This window comes from Diorhabda sublineata, chromosome 11 (assembly GCF_026230105.1).
Source record: "Diorhabda sublineata isolate icDioSubl1.1 chromosome 11, icDioSubl1.1, whole genome shotgun sequence".
NCBI lineage: Eukaryota > Metazoa > Arthropoda > Insecta > Coleoptera > Chrysomelidae > Diorhabda > Diorhabda sublineata.
The window spans coordinates 5,267,621-5,282,561 of NC_079484.1; the positions used below are offsets into that span (position 1 = coordinate 5,267,621).

Genomic DNA, 14,941 nt, shown 5'->3' on the forward strand with positions numbered 1-14,941 from the left:
AGACTTATTTGGAATACAAGTTGGAACATATTTGCTCTTTCTCTATAAATAACCCCGAAATAGTAATATAAATCTCATCAGCAGTATATAAGATGCAAATCAAAGAATGGAGAAGTTTAAAAATCATTTCCCGCACAATCCAACCAAGCTACGTTTTGAAATTATCATTTTGCAGCACACAAGCACACACTCGCACTACTCCACTGTAGTAAGGTTCACCCTCTTGTTTTTACTTTTTCCACAAAGTGGTGTGTAACGACAAGCTCCACCAAAATTAGTACAATAGTGCTAGTCCAGCATGGGATCCAGAATTATACATTCAACTTATCTTTTTCTAATTTCGTAACACGTCCTCAAAAAAGCACGAACTAAACAAATGACTTTCCAATAAACCCCACCACTCATTTATACCCAAAACTGGGTATTATTTCATGATATATATATACATCTATAGTTTCCTAGAGACCGCAATAGGTTAAAATAGCCAGATGTTATTTATTTTTAAACGAAGCTTCAATTAAAGAAGACCTAAAATCGAAATAATTATTCAACAAAACCGAAGAGGTTTTTAGCTACACGTGTCCATCATGAAGGACACAATATTAATTATGTATATGCCAAAGATTGACAACTAAGAAAAAATACGAAAAAAGTCTATTCGTGGAAACAACATATATTGCTCAAAATAATCAATGCATTAATGAAAAAACTGATTTAATTAACCTTAGTGTATGTAATCTATGCATATCTCATAGATTTTGGAAAAAGAAATTCTATAAAATAAATTCAACGTCATCGATTATTTATAAACCTTACCTAACCCATGAAATTCAATTTTACTCATAAAAATCTAACCTATAAACGTTGCAATTCTTACCTAATCAATGTGATTTTTATTATTGTTATACTTTTATACATATTTTTATATTATACTTGACTATAATTTCAGTCCCATACAGTATTCCAAAGGTCGGAAATATATTAGAGTTAGTACACTTTGTTGTTTAATTTTCCCAAATCCTACTACGAAAGCGCTCAAAATCTAGCTGGCAATGACTCCTGGAAAAGAAAAAACTTCTAATTTTTCCAAAGAAGTTATTCTGCAAGATATATGATAGATCTGACTTGGTTTTCAGAGGGCTATCTTTCTGATATTATTACTGAAAATTTAACGTAAATCTAGCTGACAAATTTGTGCTCATAACAAAAAAACTATTTTCTCTGTCGCTTAAATATAGAGAAAGGAAAATACTGAAAACCAATAGAATAACATAAAGAAAAAATACGTAAATAATTTACTGGAACTTATGCGTCCCCTGGATTTGTGAATAGTTTTCTCCTCTCGAAGAATGTACTATGAAAACGAAGGTTGTTGAACATCCCGAAGCATCTTTTAGTACAACTACTTCAGAAATTGTCAATGAAACCCTTAAACTTTGAGTAGAGTAAATGTATATTGAGCAGTTAATTAAGTAGAATAAATAATAAAATAATTATTCTCATCTACGTTGTGATATGAAATGCAAGAATTTTTTTTAGTGAAATATTAATCTGCTCCTATTCTATGAAGTTTTAAAAGATTGAAAGAAATTTTTTATTTTTATGAGGTCATGTTTTGATGCCAAGTTTTATTCAACATAGAATAGCGCGCAATTTTAGATGACAATATATAGATTATGCTATCAGGAAAATAACAAGTAAGGATCAATATTTTATTTCTCAATTATTTTAACTAGTGAGCGATATATTATAAACATGGTGCCTCTAAATTCATGCGAGAAGTTCAGGAAGTGATTCTTCTTCTTCTGTCTTCTGTCAGTCCTGGGTATCTTCAGGATGCGTTTATAGAACCGCATTTCAAATCACTCAAGTTTTTCAATCATTTGAGCTTTAAAAGTCCAAGTTCCCAGTCCGTGTAGCAGAATTGACCACACTAACATTCCATAAATCCTATTCTAACGTGGAGGCTTAGATTTCTGTTTGCTAACTTACCTTTCGAGCCATTTCAAATTTGATCTTGATTTCTTCATCTGAATCCATTAGAGCTAAACCAAGATACTTGTATTTTTGCACCCAATCTTTTTGTTTTCCATTCAGTGTGAGAATATGGTTAATATTAATATTACTCATGACCATGAATTCAGTTTTTCAAATATTTATAGCGAGCCCTACATTTCCATATTCTCGGTTGATTCTCTCTAATAGGATTTGAAGATCTTCTCTCTCAGCCATTAAAGCAGTATCATCGACGAATCATAAGTTGTTAATTAATGTTCCTCCGATGTTTAGCCCTCATGTCTTTTCTCCAGCACTTTCTGAAAATATAGATTGAATAGTTGTGGAGGAAAAACGCGTCCTTGGTGAACTATCTTTTGAATTTCGATTTCGTCTGTCTCCATGTCCTCGTATGAAATCAAGTTGAATCATTCCAATCACAAAATTTCCTCAGCACACCCTTTATCACTCTTAAAAGGTGGAAATTCTGAAACTAGAAATTCTGTAGCTTACGTGCACTCGCAAAGGACTATCAAAACTTTCGAATTCCCATGAAATAAAAGTATAAATTAAAATCCTTGTTTCATTGAAAAATATATTTGTATTCTCAAATTTTTCAGCGAAACACAATAAACTGAGTGGAAATTTTAGAAAAGAAATAAAACTCAATTTTAATCATCATATTTTAAGGGTAATATCTCGGAACGGGGTGGGCTGAGGAAATTTTGTTACAGGAAAGACCCATCTTAATTTCATAGGAATCGCCTCCTGAATTTTGTGGCATGAATATAGAAACACCCTGTATGTAGTTACGTAAGTCAATCCCACCTTTATAACGTGGTTGAATGGAGATAGATTATGTCATGGAGGTTATGGCTAGAGGCACTTGAGAGGGGTGTGTTTGGGGGAAGTGTAGAATTGCGTTTGTCTCCAATACTCGTGTTCGAGAAACGGTAATGTTTGGATTACCTGATCATATAGAGATTAAACCAGAAACTTAATATTAGGTATTTAACATCGTGGTTTTGAATATCAGCATATCACGTTTTGCGAATTCGTACAAGTTTATTATGCGTATAATAACAAGTTGAATGACCTCTCCTCGATATTAGAATTTTCACATTTAGGAATGTGAATCCGTCGAAATAGATCCACTAAAACTTTTTATTCAACATACTTTCAACATACTGAAAGCAATAATAAGTTGATGATAAAGTAATAAAATTATAATGAATAAAATACTGAAGATAGCACAGGAAAACTTCCATGATTATTCTAATGCGCAAGAATGGATAAATTATAAAAAAAATACACTACTAAGCACAGCTGAAAAAGTATGCAAGAGGGGATGAAAAAAACGTTAGAAGATACCCACGGCTCAAACTAAATAAAATTATAATGAATACGAACTTTATAATAAGAGTGATATCGGAAAAAAAACTAAATATCGATATCGGAGGACTTCTCTTATTGAAATTATTTGATTAAAGAAATTCTATAGCACATACTGTGATCCTAACAAAAAGAAATTGATTTTTTCGTCTTCTGTTATGGAATGAAAACATTTATTAATTGATTGATTTGTTTACATTCGTAAAACTATCACCACCGCACCGACACCATATCAGTAGTTTTTAGTAATAGTCTCGTCTAAATTTATAGAACATTGTGAGAGAAATGATTAATTTAACATGCGTGAAATAACAATCTCAAAATGATTTATTATGAAGATAACATACTGCTCGCTTGTTTTATGTGAAATTTCAAATTTCTCTCTAATATCCGAAGGGATATTCATTTGAATTGAAAATCTGTTACGCGAACTCACAACATAACTTCCCAAGAATTATTTTGCAGTTCATCTATTCTCAGACTGATTTATATTGAAATAAAAAGTTCTTTAGTTGAAGCAAAGCGAAACAACTTCCGCTTAAAGCATCCCATATTTCTTCTCACGAGGAAGGACTACAATTACGGACGTTCCTATCAAGATCATCTCATAAAAATTCAACGGGATCAAGAACCGGGCTCTGAGAATGCCAAACTAAGTTTATTAACAACCCTTGTGCCTCTTTCTCTGGAACTATGTTTAGGATCATTCCGACAAAGCAGATTTTTGTTTTAAAATTTTTTGTACTGTTCTTTTCTATAATTCCGCAAATTTCGATTAAACCACCGGTTCCATGGCTAGAAAAGCAGCCTCAGATCGTAATTAAGCCACCACCATGTTTGATTATTGATTACTATACAGTCTGACATCATTCTTTCGTGAGGACTGCGTCCAATGTAGATTCTTTGCTTTGAACCGAATAGCTCAAACTTGAGTCCAAAAAACTATGTCTTCAGTCTACGGGCAAAGATCAAATGCATCCGTTTTTTTTGTTTTGTGCAATAAACACAAATCTTTGATAAAATCATTTGTAAAGCAATATCTCGTTCAGATTTTCCTTCATTATGTAAAACAACGATGGCAGAACTCACTTCACTGCTAAATTAGCGAGCTTTTCCCATTGCAAAACGTCTTCACTGCAGAAATTAGTACTTTAGACTCATTTATATGGAGGAAACTCGGAAGCACGTAGTTTTAGAAGCTAAATAATCCTTATTATTGACTGATGGCAAACAAAACCAAAGCAATTAATTATTAGCACATCTTAAAGATATTGCGACTCTACCAAATCTACCAACTTTTGGCCAGCAGTGTATATCATGTAGTTTAACAATGACATTCTCTAAATGTAGGATCGAGGATCATTTATATTTATTAAAAGACGTGAAGCAAATTTGTCCAAATTCAAACTAATAAGAGGAGACTAGTTGCTTCGTTTTGGAAGATCTAGTCTTAAAATAAGTATTCTCAAGTAAATAGAATATTGTACATGTAATCGATATTTATCTTTCAATCCGCATCTTAAAATGTATTATTCTTCTGAGAAATTTTCTATAATTAAATCTAAGTGAATGACTCTATATATAGTTCACCTATATAAGTACTACAATTATTAATTCATCACGTAGATGAATTATCTTGCAATCTTAAGTGTTTTCAATTTATATTGAAGTTTATTATATTATGCATGATCTTACTAATTTTCTGATAAATTCATTGTTAAACATATAAAAGTCTATGTCTGGGATGTATTAACATTTATTTTTCCCGAGAAGTAGACAAATTCCGAATTAACTTTGAAAATGAAACTTTTAGTTCTTTTGGTTAGTTTGATGGTAGTCAGCGCATCAGACTATGAATTATGGCAAGAATTTAAAGTGAGTAAACATTTTTTCCCTATTGTTTAACATCAAAATTGAAGTTGCAACAAATTTAACTAAATAATTTTCCTTTAATACCTGTGGTTTGCTGTATTGATAATAGCAAAAACGATTAGTATTAGATTACTCCTCCTACTCCTCCATTTATCCTAAACTTTCCCAATTTTCAGATCTTCAGTTTCCACTTGCCATCTACATCATATTTCTATCACGTTACTAACTTTGTTCTCCATGTGTTCAACTCACATTTAATACTTTATTCTAGTCAAATTCTAATGTTTCCTCAAGTTTCTTCTTTTTACTATGAATTTTAAAGATTAGTTTTCCAACTGAAGTATTTTCAAAACTTGCCATGTCATGAAAAAGGGATTTTGAATAATATTTTTAGCGATAAAAGCTATATCTCAAAGAAAAACAGTCCCCCAAATCAAATATCAAGTGTTTTCAGATTTATTACCAAATCATAAAACAAAATTGTTTTATTTTACAAATTCACTACATTCTCAATATTAAAAAATCGAAATACTTGACTAATCTAATCCCAAGTTTAATTCGTCTTTTAAGTCTTTTAAATTAAAGGGTTTATTTATATACAATGCTTTTAACATCCCTGTAAAAAGAATTCTAGTAGCGCCAGATCAGGGGATACTGCTGGCCATTCTATTGATCGGCGCTGCAACTTGCTAAAACAATATCATATTGACAGCAACTTGTAGGTTTGCTGGGTTATGATATAAGTTTTTCAAAGTTGGCACGACATTATGTTGGAGCAGATCTAAATATTTATCTATATTTAATTTGCCATTAATTATTCAAGTTTTAATGATATTGCGTATTTTCTGATCTCATTCAGTGAATAGTGAATGTATTCTCATCAACATCATGAACATAACATTATCAAACAATTTTTAAATCATGGGGAAGCATTATGAGAGAATTGTTCTATTAATTTTTATACTATATCAAACTTTCGAACGACTTTGCGTACATTTACAAGGCTGTAATAAACACCAGAGAAATGTCATAAAAACTAATCATAGCTCGTATACTTTTAGAAAAACACAATTTACAACCGCCGCAATTCTTAACTAATCATTTTCCAAACGATGAACAAATAAGTATTCGAAAGCTCTGAATATATTAGAATTAGTACACTTTGGTGTTTAATTTTGCCACATTTGAAAACACTTGATATTTCCGAAACAGTTGAAGATTGGTATAAAACATTGTGGAGTGTACATGAATTTGCAATTGGCCATTGTCACATGACACAACTTAAGAAACTCCACATTGATTTGTAATGAATTAGATTATAGATTTTCAAACTTGTTGTTGACTCATTCAAAACTAGTTTCAGTTTCAGCAAGTTTACTTTTTTTCTGAAAAAAGTCTTTTTTGTTTTACGTACCAAATGAAAATTGCTTCATTTATTATTATAAAATATAACGCCATATCTTCAAATTGGTACATTGTACACATTATTATTATTTATTAAATCAGGACTGGAAATATTATTGGATTTATTACAAATTATTTGAAAATGATTTGAAAGTTTGTATAGAAGAACGATAATTGTTCGATATCTTCCAAGATGTATATTGTTTCAAGGTAAAATTTTCAAAGTCGCACTCATTAACTGAAGATAAGCTACGTTTCGAAATTTTTCAAAAAAACCTACGCAGAATCGAAAAACATAATGCCGTGTATGAAAAAGGAGAAGTATCATATTTTCTGAAGATAACTCAATTTGCCGATTGGACTTCAGAGGAATTTAAATCCATGTTGGGTGCTCAACTTAATGGAAAGCCAGAGATTAGTTCCATAGGCACATTTAAACCTGAATCTAACTATACCAGACCAGAGTCAATTGATTGGAGACAAAAAGGAGCCGTATTAGAAGTTAAGGATCAAGGATATTGTGGTTCATGCTGGGCTTTTAGTACTGTAAGTAATGTATTCATTCTTAATTCTAATATTGGTACTACATTTTTGAAGATACCAAGAAATACTCTTCAATTTTTGTTCAAATGCTGATCTAGACAAAAAATCTACTTCCATTTGATAGGAGGAGCTGATTCAATCATATTAATACAACAAATCTGCTTTTTATTCAATGAATGATGTTTAGAAATAAAAATACTAAGCAAACTTATATCTGACTTGAGTAGGAATAAATCAATCTTCAGGATATATTCTCTATTGAACTGATTTTTTTTTCTGAAACCAAGAATTGTGTAGTTTCTTAACTAATGATTTTCATAATTTACATTTGCTATTTCCAGACAGGTGCTCTTGAGGGTCAGCTTGCCATTCATCGCAACCAATACATTCCTTTAAGTGAACAAGAATTGGTATCTTGTGTTAAAGATAACTTTGCATGTGATGGTGGTTGGGTTGACGTTTCTTTCACGTACGTACAACAAAATGGTCTAAGTTCAGAAGAGCAGTATCCATACATTGGTAGAAAGGCCAATTGCCATAACAATATGGTCAACAAACCTCTTACTTCTACTCAAGGATTTGTCTTGGTTGGAACAAACGAAGAGTCGATGGCTGACGCCGTTGGTGAGTATTATTTATTTAATTCATAGTAGCAATCAATGCGATAAATAAACACAACAACTAAAGATATTGATCTACAATATGGAACGTTCGAAAATCCAAATCAAAATTTAGTCCTTTTTTCTTCGATATAGACGTTGAGGACGCTTATTGGAGATAGAAACTGCAAGTTTGGCGAAATATATATTCCTCTAGGTGAGGCTAAAGTATTAAATCTGCATTTTTTAGATGATCAAGTGGTACACATGATTAATATAAGTGAGTGTTGAACAATCTGTGTGGAATATACTGTAACTGTAAACGGTAATCTTAATAGTAAGTTTAGAAGCCAGTTTTGATATGTCAATAAATGATGATGTAAACCTAAATTAAGTTGAAAGCTTCCAAAATGGTAAAAATATGTCAATTTAGTGTTTAGTAATGGGTACTGAATACACTGTTTACAACACTACAGCACCAACACTCACAATTAGACTGTATGAAGCACGTTTCGATAACAAAGTTATCGTCTTCAGAGACTTGACTCACCTGTTGTATATTAAATGTTCTCACCAATAAACCTAAAATTAAATCCACCGGGAATCTTCACATTTATTCGTTGACTACTAAACAATAGAGTGGACTGTAAGGCATTGACCCTTTGTCCCTATTTAAGGTTTATTGGTGAGAAAATTTAGTATAAAACAGGTATATCAAGTCATTAGGTTTTACTTTCAGTATCTGAAGACGATAACTTGGTTATCGAAACGTTTAGTATTACTGTAGTGATGGGTAAACTGTGTACTCAGTATAAATATCACCAACGGTGCCAGATATTCTAGCCTAAAAAGAAAAGACATATCATTGATAGAGGCAGTGTTATGTTGTGGAAGTAAAATCTGAAAACAATAAGAACATGAACGAAGTTTATTTGGTACTATTTAAGACGAGCATATCAAAAAGAAACCAAAGTACCAAATGACATTGGAATCCAAATGTAGCAAATGATAGTATAGTAGACAGGGCGTGAAGAAAATGGTTTAAATAATTCGGAGACCTCGTGAGAATCGATAAAAATAGATGGCCAAAGTGATTGCCATCCAACAAGAAGAGGAAGACCACGAAGAATGAAGACAAATCGATAGAAAAAAGGCAATTAATTGAAGATTCTGATCAATGGGTTTAGCGAAGGCAAAATTAAAGCTGTTAAATGTATGAACAAAAATTATTACTATAAAAAAAGTGATATCTATAGGAACATACTTAAAATCAATCTCATTTAATCAAAAGAATAGATATAAAAAGAAACAACAAGTAAACCTGATTTATTTTTCGTTTTATTGACTTTTCTAATAATTCTTTGACTATATATTACTTTCCGATATATTGAAAATAATAATTTCGTGAATTGTGTGGTATGTATAATGAAATTTTTTATTTTACAGCAAGTGTAGGTCCAATTTCGATATATGTCAATGCCGATGATGATTGGGATTTATATGGAGGTGGTGTCTTCGATAACAAAGACTGTGACGATGATTATAATCATGCAGTTCTAATCACAGGCTACGATTCTCAATCCTGGACCATCAAAAACTCTTGGGGAACGGGATGGGGAGAAGAAGGATACATTAGACTTATTAGGGGTAAAAGTCAATGCGGTGTCACAGTATTTCCCATATACCCTGTACTGTAATTGATAAATAAAAAGCTTTGAAGTGAATAGAGTAATTATATTTCCGACTTAACCTGTAACATATACATAATGAACATTGGTAGCAGTTTATGTAAATTTTGAGCAAGCAGATTCTGACATGGGACTTTATTTAGATATTATATTGTGCGATATTCACTTTTGTCAGACTGATTTCAATTGATTAATTTATCTCTATCAGTACAACAACAATTTAGTTACCATCTAGATAAATAATCTTGCAATCTTGAGTATTTTTTTTTCATATACGTCAGAAATTTATAAAATTAATAATTATCTAACTAATCTTATAATGTAATGATTAATCAATCGTATAAAGAGTATTTCTCGATCGTAATCACATTATTATTCTCTGGGAAGCAGACAAATCCCAAATAAACTTTGAAAATGAAGTTTTTGGTTCTTTTGGTTGGTATTATTGTTGTCAAAGCTTCGGACTATGAACAATGGCAAGATTTCAAAGTGAGTAAACATTTTGTCATCCCATAATTTTTCTCTAATAGCTATGCAAACTTCATATATACAAACCACTACAATTCCGCCAAAAGATTATAGTACGAAATAAAAGTTATATAGGAACTAATGGGAGAGTATAGTGTGAGTAAAAATAATATTAGTTCTTCTTATAAACTTTTCTAATAACTTAATCAAATCGAAAAATTGGTTTTCCAACATTTTTATTCAGTAAATTTGAGACATAATTATTATCTAAATTATTGACTATTTAGATAGAAGTATTAATTAATTTAATGTAAAATACAAAAGTTCAGTACTTAGGGATTATATGTAGAAGTAGACATGTAAATTTTTATTCGCATTATTATTTTTTTACGAGGGGGAAATAAGAAATATGTCCATTTTAGTCATTTCTATTGAAAAGTCTTGTCTATCGCGTTCTTTGCAACCATAAAATGACAATTAAGAGAAAAATATGTCTGAACACATGATTTAACAAAATTATGTCAAAAATATATCTAAGCACTAAACAAATTGAAAAAATTTGGAAATAAGGTCAATTTTTGCATCGAATCCTTGAACATGAAACATAAAGAGATTGGACACCCATCATATAGCCGTGATCTGGCCCCGTCCGACTATTCTTTGTTCGAAAATCTGAAGGCAGAATTAAGTATAAAATTTAACAATGATGTTAAAATTGAACGAAAATATACTGAAAACTGATAGTTTTTTTGTTATATTTAGTTTTCCTATGTCTTCTACACAAAGATAGAGAAAAATAAAATTATGTAAATTATTTTTTTATGTCGTAAAAAAGTATTTTGAAGCTGACTCGCAGAAAAAATTTTTGCCTAGAGATTGGATAAGTTTGAATAGTCCATTCTCCCAAAAAAGAGTATGAATTTCCTGCAAAATAACTGAATTACCGACACATAATTTCAAAACATTTAAAACATTTGCTGATATGCAGCACTAACATATTTTTGTGCAGGTTTCAATAGAATCATTAATACGATTTCTGCAAGAACGAAGTAAGTAAGTTGTTACTTTTTTAAGGTGAAATTTTCAAAGTCGCACTCATTAACTGAAGATAAGCTACGTTTCGGAATTTTTCAAAATAACTTGCGCAAAATCGAAGTGCATAATGCTCTGTATGAAAAAGGAGAAGTTTCATATTTTCTCAAAGTAACTCAGTTTGCTGACTGGACTTCAGAGGAATTCAAATCCATGCTGGGTGCTCAACTTAATGGAAAGCCAGAAATCAGTCCCATAGGCAGATTTAAACCCGAAGCTAACTTCACCAGACCAGAGTCTATTGATTGGAGACAAAAAGGAGCAGTATTAGGAGTTAAGGCTCAAGGGGATTGTGGTTCATGTTGGGCTTTTAGTACTGTAAGTAAAATCTATTAATTCTTATTTTCATTACAGTCAATAAGCAGTGAGAAGAAAAACCATACATTCTCATTTAATTCAATAATATATCGGAATGTATCGTCTACTTTAGTAGTGTTGAAAGAGTGATATAAACATGATCGTATATTATTTATCCGTGCATATATTTTAATAACTTCGCTAACTATTGCTATGTTCAGTTTCCCATCCAGCATTCTGAATATAGTATGCTGCAATCATAATAATACAGAGTTTTAGAATGAGAAACGACCGATTGATATATCAAAAGCGAATAAATCGATATTCCTATGTCGTTATAATTTGTAGTTAATATTATTTCCAGACAGGTGCTCTTGAAGGTCAACTTGCCATTCATCGCAATCAATATATTCCTTTGAGTGAACAAGAATTAGTTTCTTGTGATAAAAATAACCATGCATGTGGTGGTGGTTGGATTGATGTTCCCTATACGTACTTAGAACAAAATGGTCTGAGTTCTGAAGAGCAGTATCCATATACTGGCAACGAGGATAGTTGTATCAACAATATCGGTAACAAACCTCTCACCACTGTTCAAGGATTTATCTCGATTAAAAAAGACGAAGAGTCAATGGCTGATGCCGTCGGTGAGTGTGATATATCTGAATATAAGACCAATTACTTCTTGTTTTTTGTTTTACTATGAGAAACTTCTTGTTCAATCTATTAATAAGGACTTCTTTACCAATATAAAAATATATGCTATCCCAATACATGAAAAAATTATACAATATTCTATTCCACAGCAACTGTAGGTCCAATTTCGATATATGTCAACGCCAATAATGGTTGGCAGTTATATGGAGGTGGAGTTTTCGATGACAAAGACTGTGCCGATTTCTTTAACCATGCTGTTATCATCACAGGCTACGATTCTCAATCTTGGACCATCAAAAACTCTTGGGGAACGGAATGGGGAGAAGAAGGCTACATGAGACTCATCAGAGGCAAAAATCAATGTGGTATTACAATCTTTCCCATTTATCCTGTATTGTAATTGATGAATAAACTAGTATGACTTGACTTATTATATTCCTGAGAATCTTCTGAGAAGATTACTTTTGACAAATGTGAAATTTAGACAAAACCAACTATATATGTAAGTACACAGTAAATACCAGAAGAATGTGTAATCATCTTCTTTTTTCTCGGCACATGATTCACAATCCGTGATAGAAATTGGTCGCAGTTTATGTGGATTCTGAATAAATAGATTCCGGTGTGAAATTTGATTCATAATTTCATATTCTATTATGAATTATTATACTGAAATATAACTGGCGCAGTCAATAGTATCGTGTAGTAGATACTTGTCTTTGTGAAACATTTATTAGCGAAAAGAACTCGTGAAAACCAAAAAAAGTGCTTGCCAGGATCGACAGCATTTCAAGTTCTGTATCAAATAGCTCTATAAACATTTCCGAAATGACAGCGCTTGAAGAATCAAATGAAACTTTTAATATTTCTTGCAATTAGTTATATTATCTGCTTTTTTATCATTTTCACTGGTTTATTTGCAGATAGTTTAAGTATTGAAGATAATAATTTAAACAAAAGTGAACACAAAATGATTTCTGCACAACTTGATATGTGGAAATTTGTATTTTACCAAATTTTTATAATTACGCGTGAACGACAGGCTATTGCTGAGACTTGTTGTCACGTCATGTCCACCTGAATCCAACAAATCCATGTTGGGCTATCAACTTAATGGAAAGCCAGAGATAAGGCCCATAGACACATTTAAATCCGAAGCTAACTTCACTAGACCAGAGTCAATTGACTGGAGAGAAAAAGGAGCAGTATTTGGAGTTAAGAATCAAGGACAATGCGGTTCATGCTGGGCTTTTAGTACTGTAAGTATTATGTATTCAATCTTATTTGATCACATAATATGTTGGTAGATACTTACATTTTTAAAGACCGGATTATACTTCTACTCACTTTTTTCATTCAAATACTGATCTAGGAAAGAATTCTTGACTCATTTGATGAGAAAAACAGTCCGATAATGTGTAGCAAATATCGTCGATTGTTCGGCTTCTTTTTGTATTCAATGAATTATCTTTAAATTTTCAGAACTACATCTACTGAACAGATTTATGCAGTAACATCAGAGGTATACTCGCTATTGAATATAATTGGTTCCAATCGGAGAGTATTGGGTGTTTTGGAGAGTTATCACATGTCAAACCAAAACATTTATTGCAAACTATAAGCTCCAAAGAGCGGAAGGAATTGTCGTATTTTGATAAGTTTTATTGGTACTGGTCGAAACTGACAAACCAGAATTTTGTATAACCTAAATTACATATACAATTTTTGGAACTGAATCATCATCCATTGGTGTCCCATATTTCTTATCTGAGAACTTCACTGTACTCCGCTTTCACATTAATTTTAAGGTTTCGCCTTCTGCAGTCTACTCATTAGCTTGTGTTTAACGAGTAGCTGGAGAAATTCAAAAATTCAAAATTTAAAACGCTGCAAATCGTAAGTTACTAATTTCCAGACGATGAAAACATAAGTATTCGAAAGCTCGGATATATATTAGGGTTAGTACATTAGAATGACATTATGATATACCAAAAGCATAAAACTTGACATTCCCACGTCATCATAGTCTAAATTGTAGTTATTTTCAGACAGGTGGTCTTGAGGGTCAACTTGCCATTCATCATAAACAATACATTCCTTTGAGTGAGCAAGAATTAGTGGCTTGTGATAAAGATAATTATGCTTGTGTATGTGGTTGGATTGACGTTTCCTATGCGTACGTACAACAAATTGGTCTTAGTTCAGAGGAGCAGTATCCATACCTTGGCCAGGGAAGTAGATGCCTCAACAATATCACCAACAAACCTCTCACTTCTATTCAAGGAATTTACGTAGTGTGATGTGCTTGAATATAAAATGGAAATTCATTTGTTTTAATAACTTGTTTCTTCCTTGTATTTACAATAATCACTACAATACTTTTTCTAGTGAATTCTGTCGCCTGATATATTCTTATATTTCACTTTTCCTGTCAATTTTAACCGTAAGAGTAAAAAGAACTCTATATCTATTTATTTATTTATTGATAACTTGCAGGATTGTTTGCCAATGTAGAAATGTATGCTATTTCAATACAATAATTATTTTATTAAGTATCTGATATATTAAATGGAATATTTTGTTCCACAGCAAGTGTAGGGCCAATTTCGATATATGTCAACGCTAATGATGATTGGCAGCTCTATGGAGGTGGTGTTTTCGATGACATAGACTGTGACGATCTATTTTTTCATGCGGTTCTAATCACAGGCTACGATTCTCAATCCTGGACCATCAAAAACTCTTGGGGAACGGGATGGGGAGAAGAAGGATACATTAGACTTATTAGGGGTAAAAGTCAATGCGATGTCACAGTATTTCCCATATACCTTGTACTGTAATTGATAAATAAAAAGCTTTGAAGTGAATAGAGTAATTATATTTCCGACTTAACCTGTAACATATACATAATGAACATTGGTAGCAGTTTATGTA

At 31.8% G+C, this 14,941-nt stretch overlaps 3 protein-coding genes across 5 annotated transcripts; all 3 read left to right on the forward strand.

The window, feature by feature from the left end:
• Nucleotides 1-5,009: 5,009 nt before the first annotated feature.
• Nucleotides 5,010-9,529, forward strand: LOC130450217 (cathepsin L-like proteinase). Its single transcript, XM_056788489.1, has 4 exons — nucleotides 5,010-5,262; nucleotides 6,874-7,209; nucleotides 7,548-7,830; nucleotides 9,252-9,529. Exons 1-4 carry the CDS (start codon nucleotides 5,188-5,190, stop codon nucleotides 9,500-9,502), a joined length of 945 nt encoding a protein of 314 aa, XP_056644467.1. The 5' UTR covers nucleotides 5,010-5,187; the 3' UTR covers nucleotides 9,503-9,529.
• A 280-nt stretch (nucleotides 9,530-9,809) lies between these two features.
• On the forward strand, nucleotides 9,810-14,874 carry LOC130450218 (cathepsin L-like proteinase). 3 transcript variants are annotated; one of them, XR_008910560.1, is made up of 5 exons: nucleotides 9,865-9,982; nucleotides 11,036-11,371; nucleotides 11,715-11,997; nucleotides 12,157-13,266; nucleotides 13,490-14,874. XR_008910560.1 is itself a non-coding variant. In XM_056788490.1 (4 exons), the coding sequence occupies exons 1-4, from the start codon at nucleotides 9,908-9,910 to the stop codon at nucleotides 12,405-12,407; spliced, it is 945 nt and encodes a 314-aa protein (XP_056644468.1). In that variant the 5' UTR covers nucleotides 9,810-9,907; the 3' UTR covers nucleotides 12,408-14,874. The 3 variants fall into 3 exon arrangements, 1 of the variants encoding a protein (XP_056644468.1); XR_008910559.1 differs by having other exon boundaries at nucleotides 14,597-14,874; XM_056788490.1 differs by having other exon boundaries at nucleotides 9,810-9,982; nucleotides 12,157-14,874.
• Nucleotides 13,102-14,847, forward strand: LOC130450426 (cathepsin K-like). Its single transcript, XM_056788798.1, has 3 exons — nucleotides 13,102-13,266; nucleotides 14,056-14,242; nucleotides 14,597-14,847. The coding sequence occupies exons 1-3, from the start codon at nucleotides 13,102-13,104 to the stop codon at nucleotides 14,845-14,847; spliced, it is 603 nt and encodes a 200-aa protein (XP_056644776.1).
• Nucleotides 14,875-14,941: the final 67 nt, after the last annotated feature.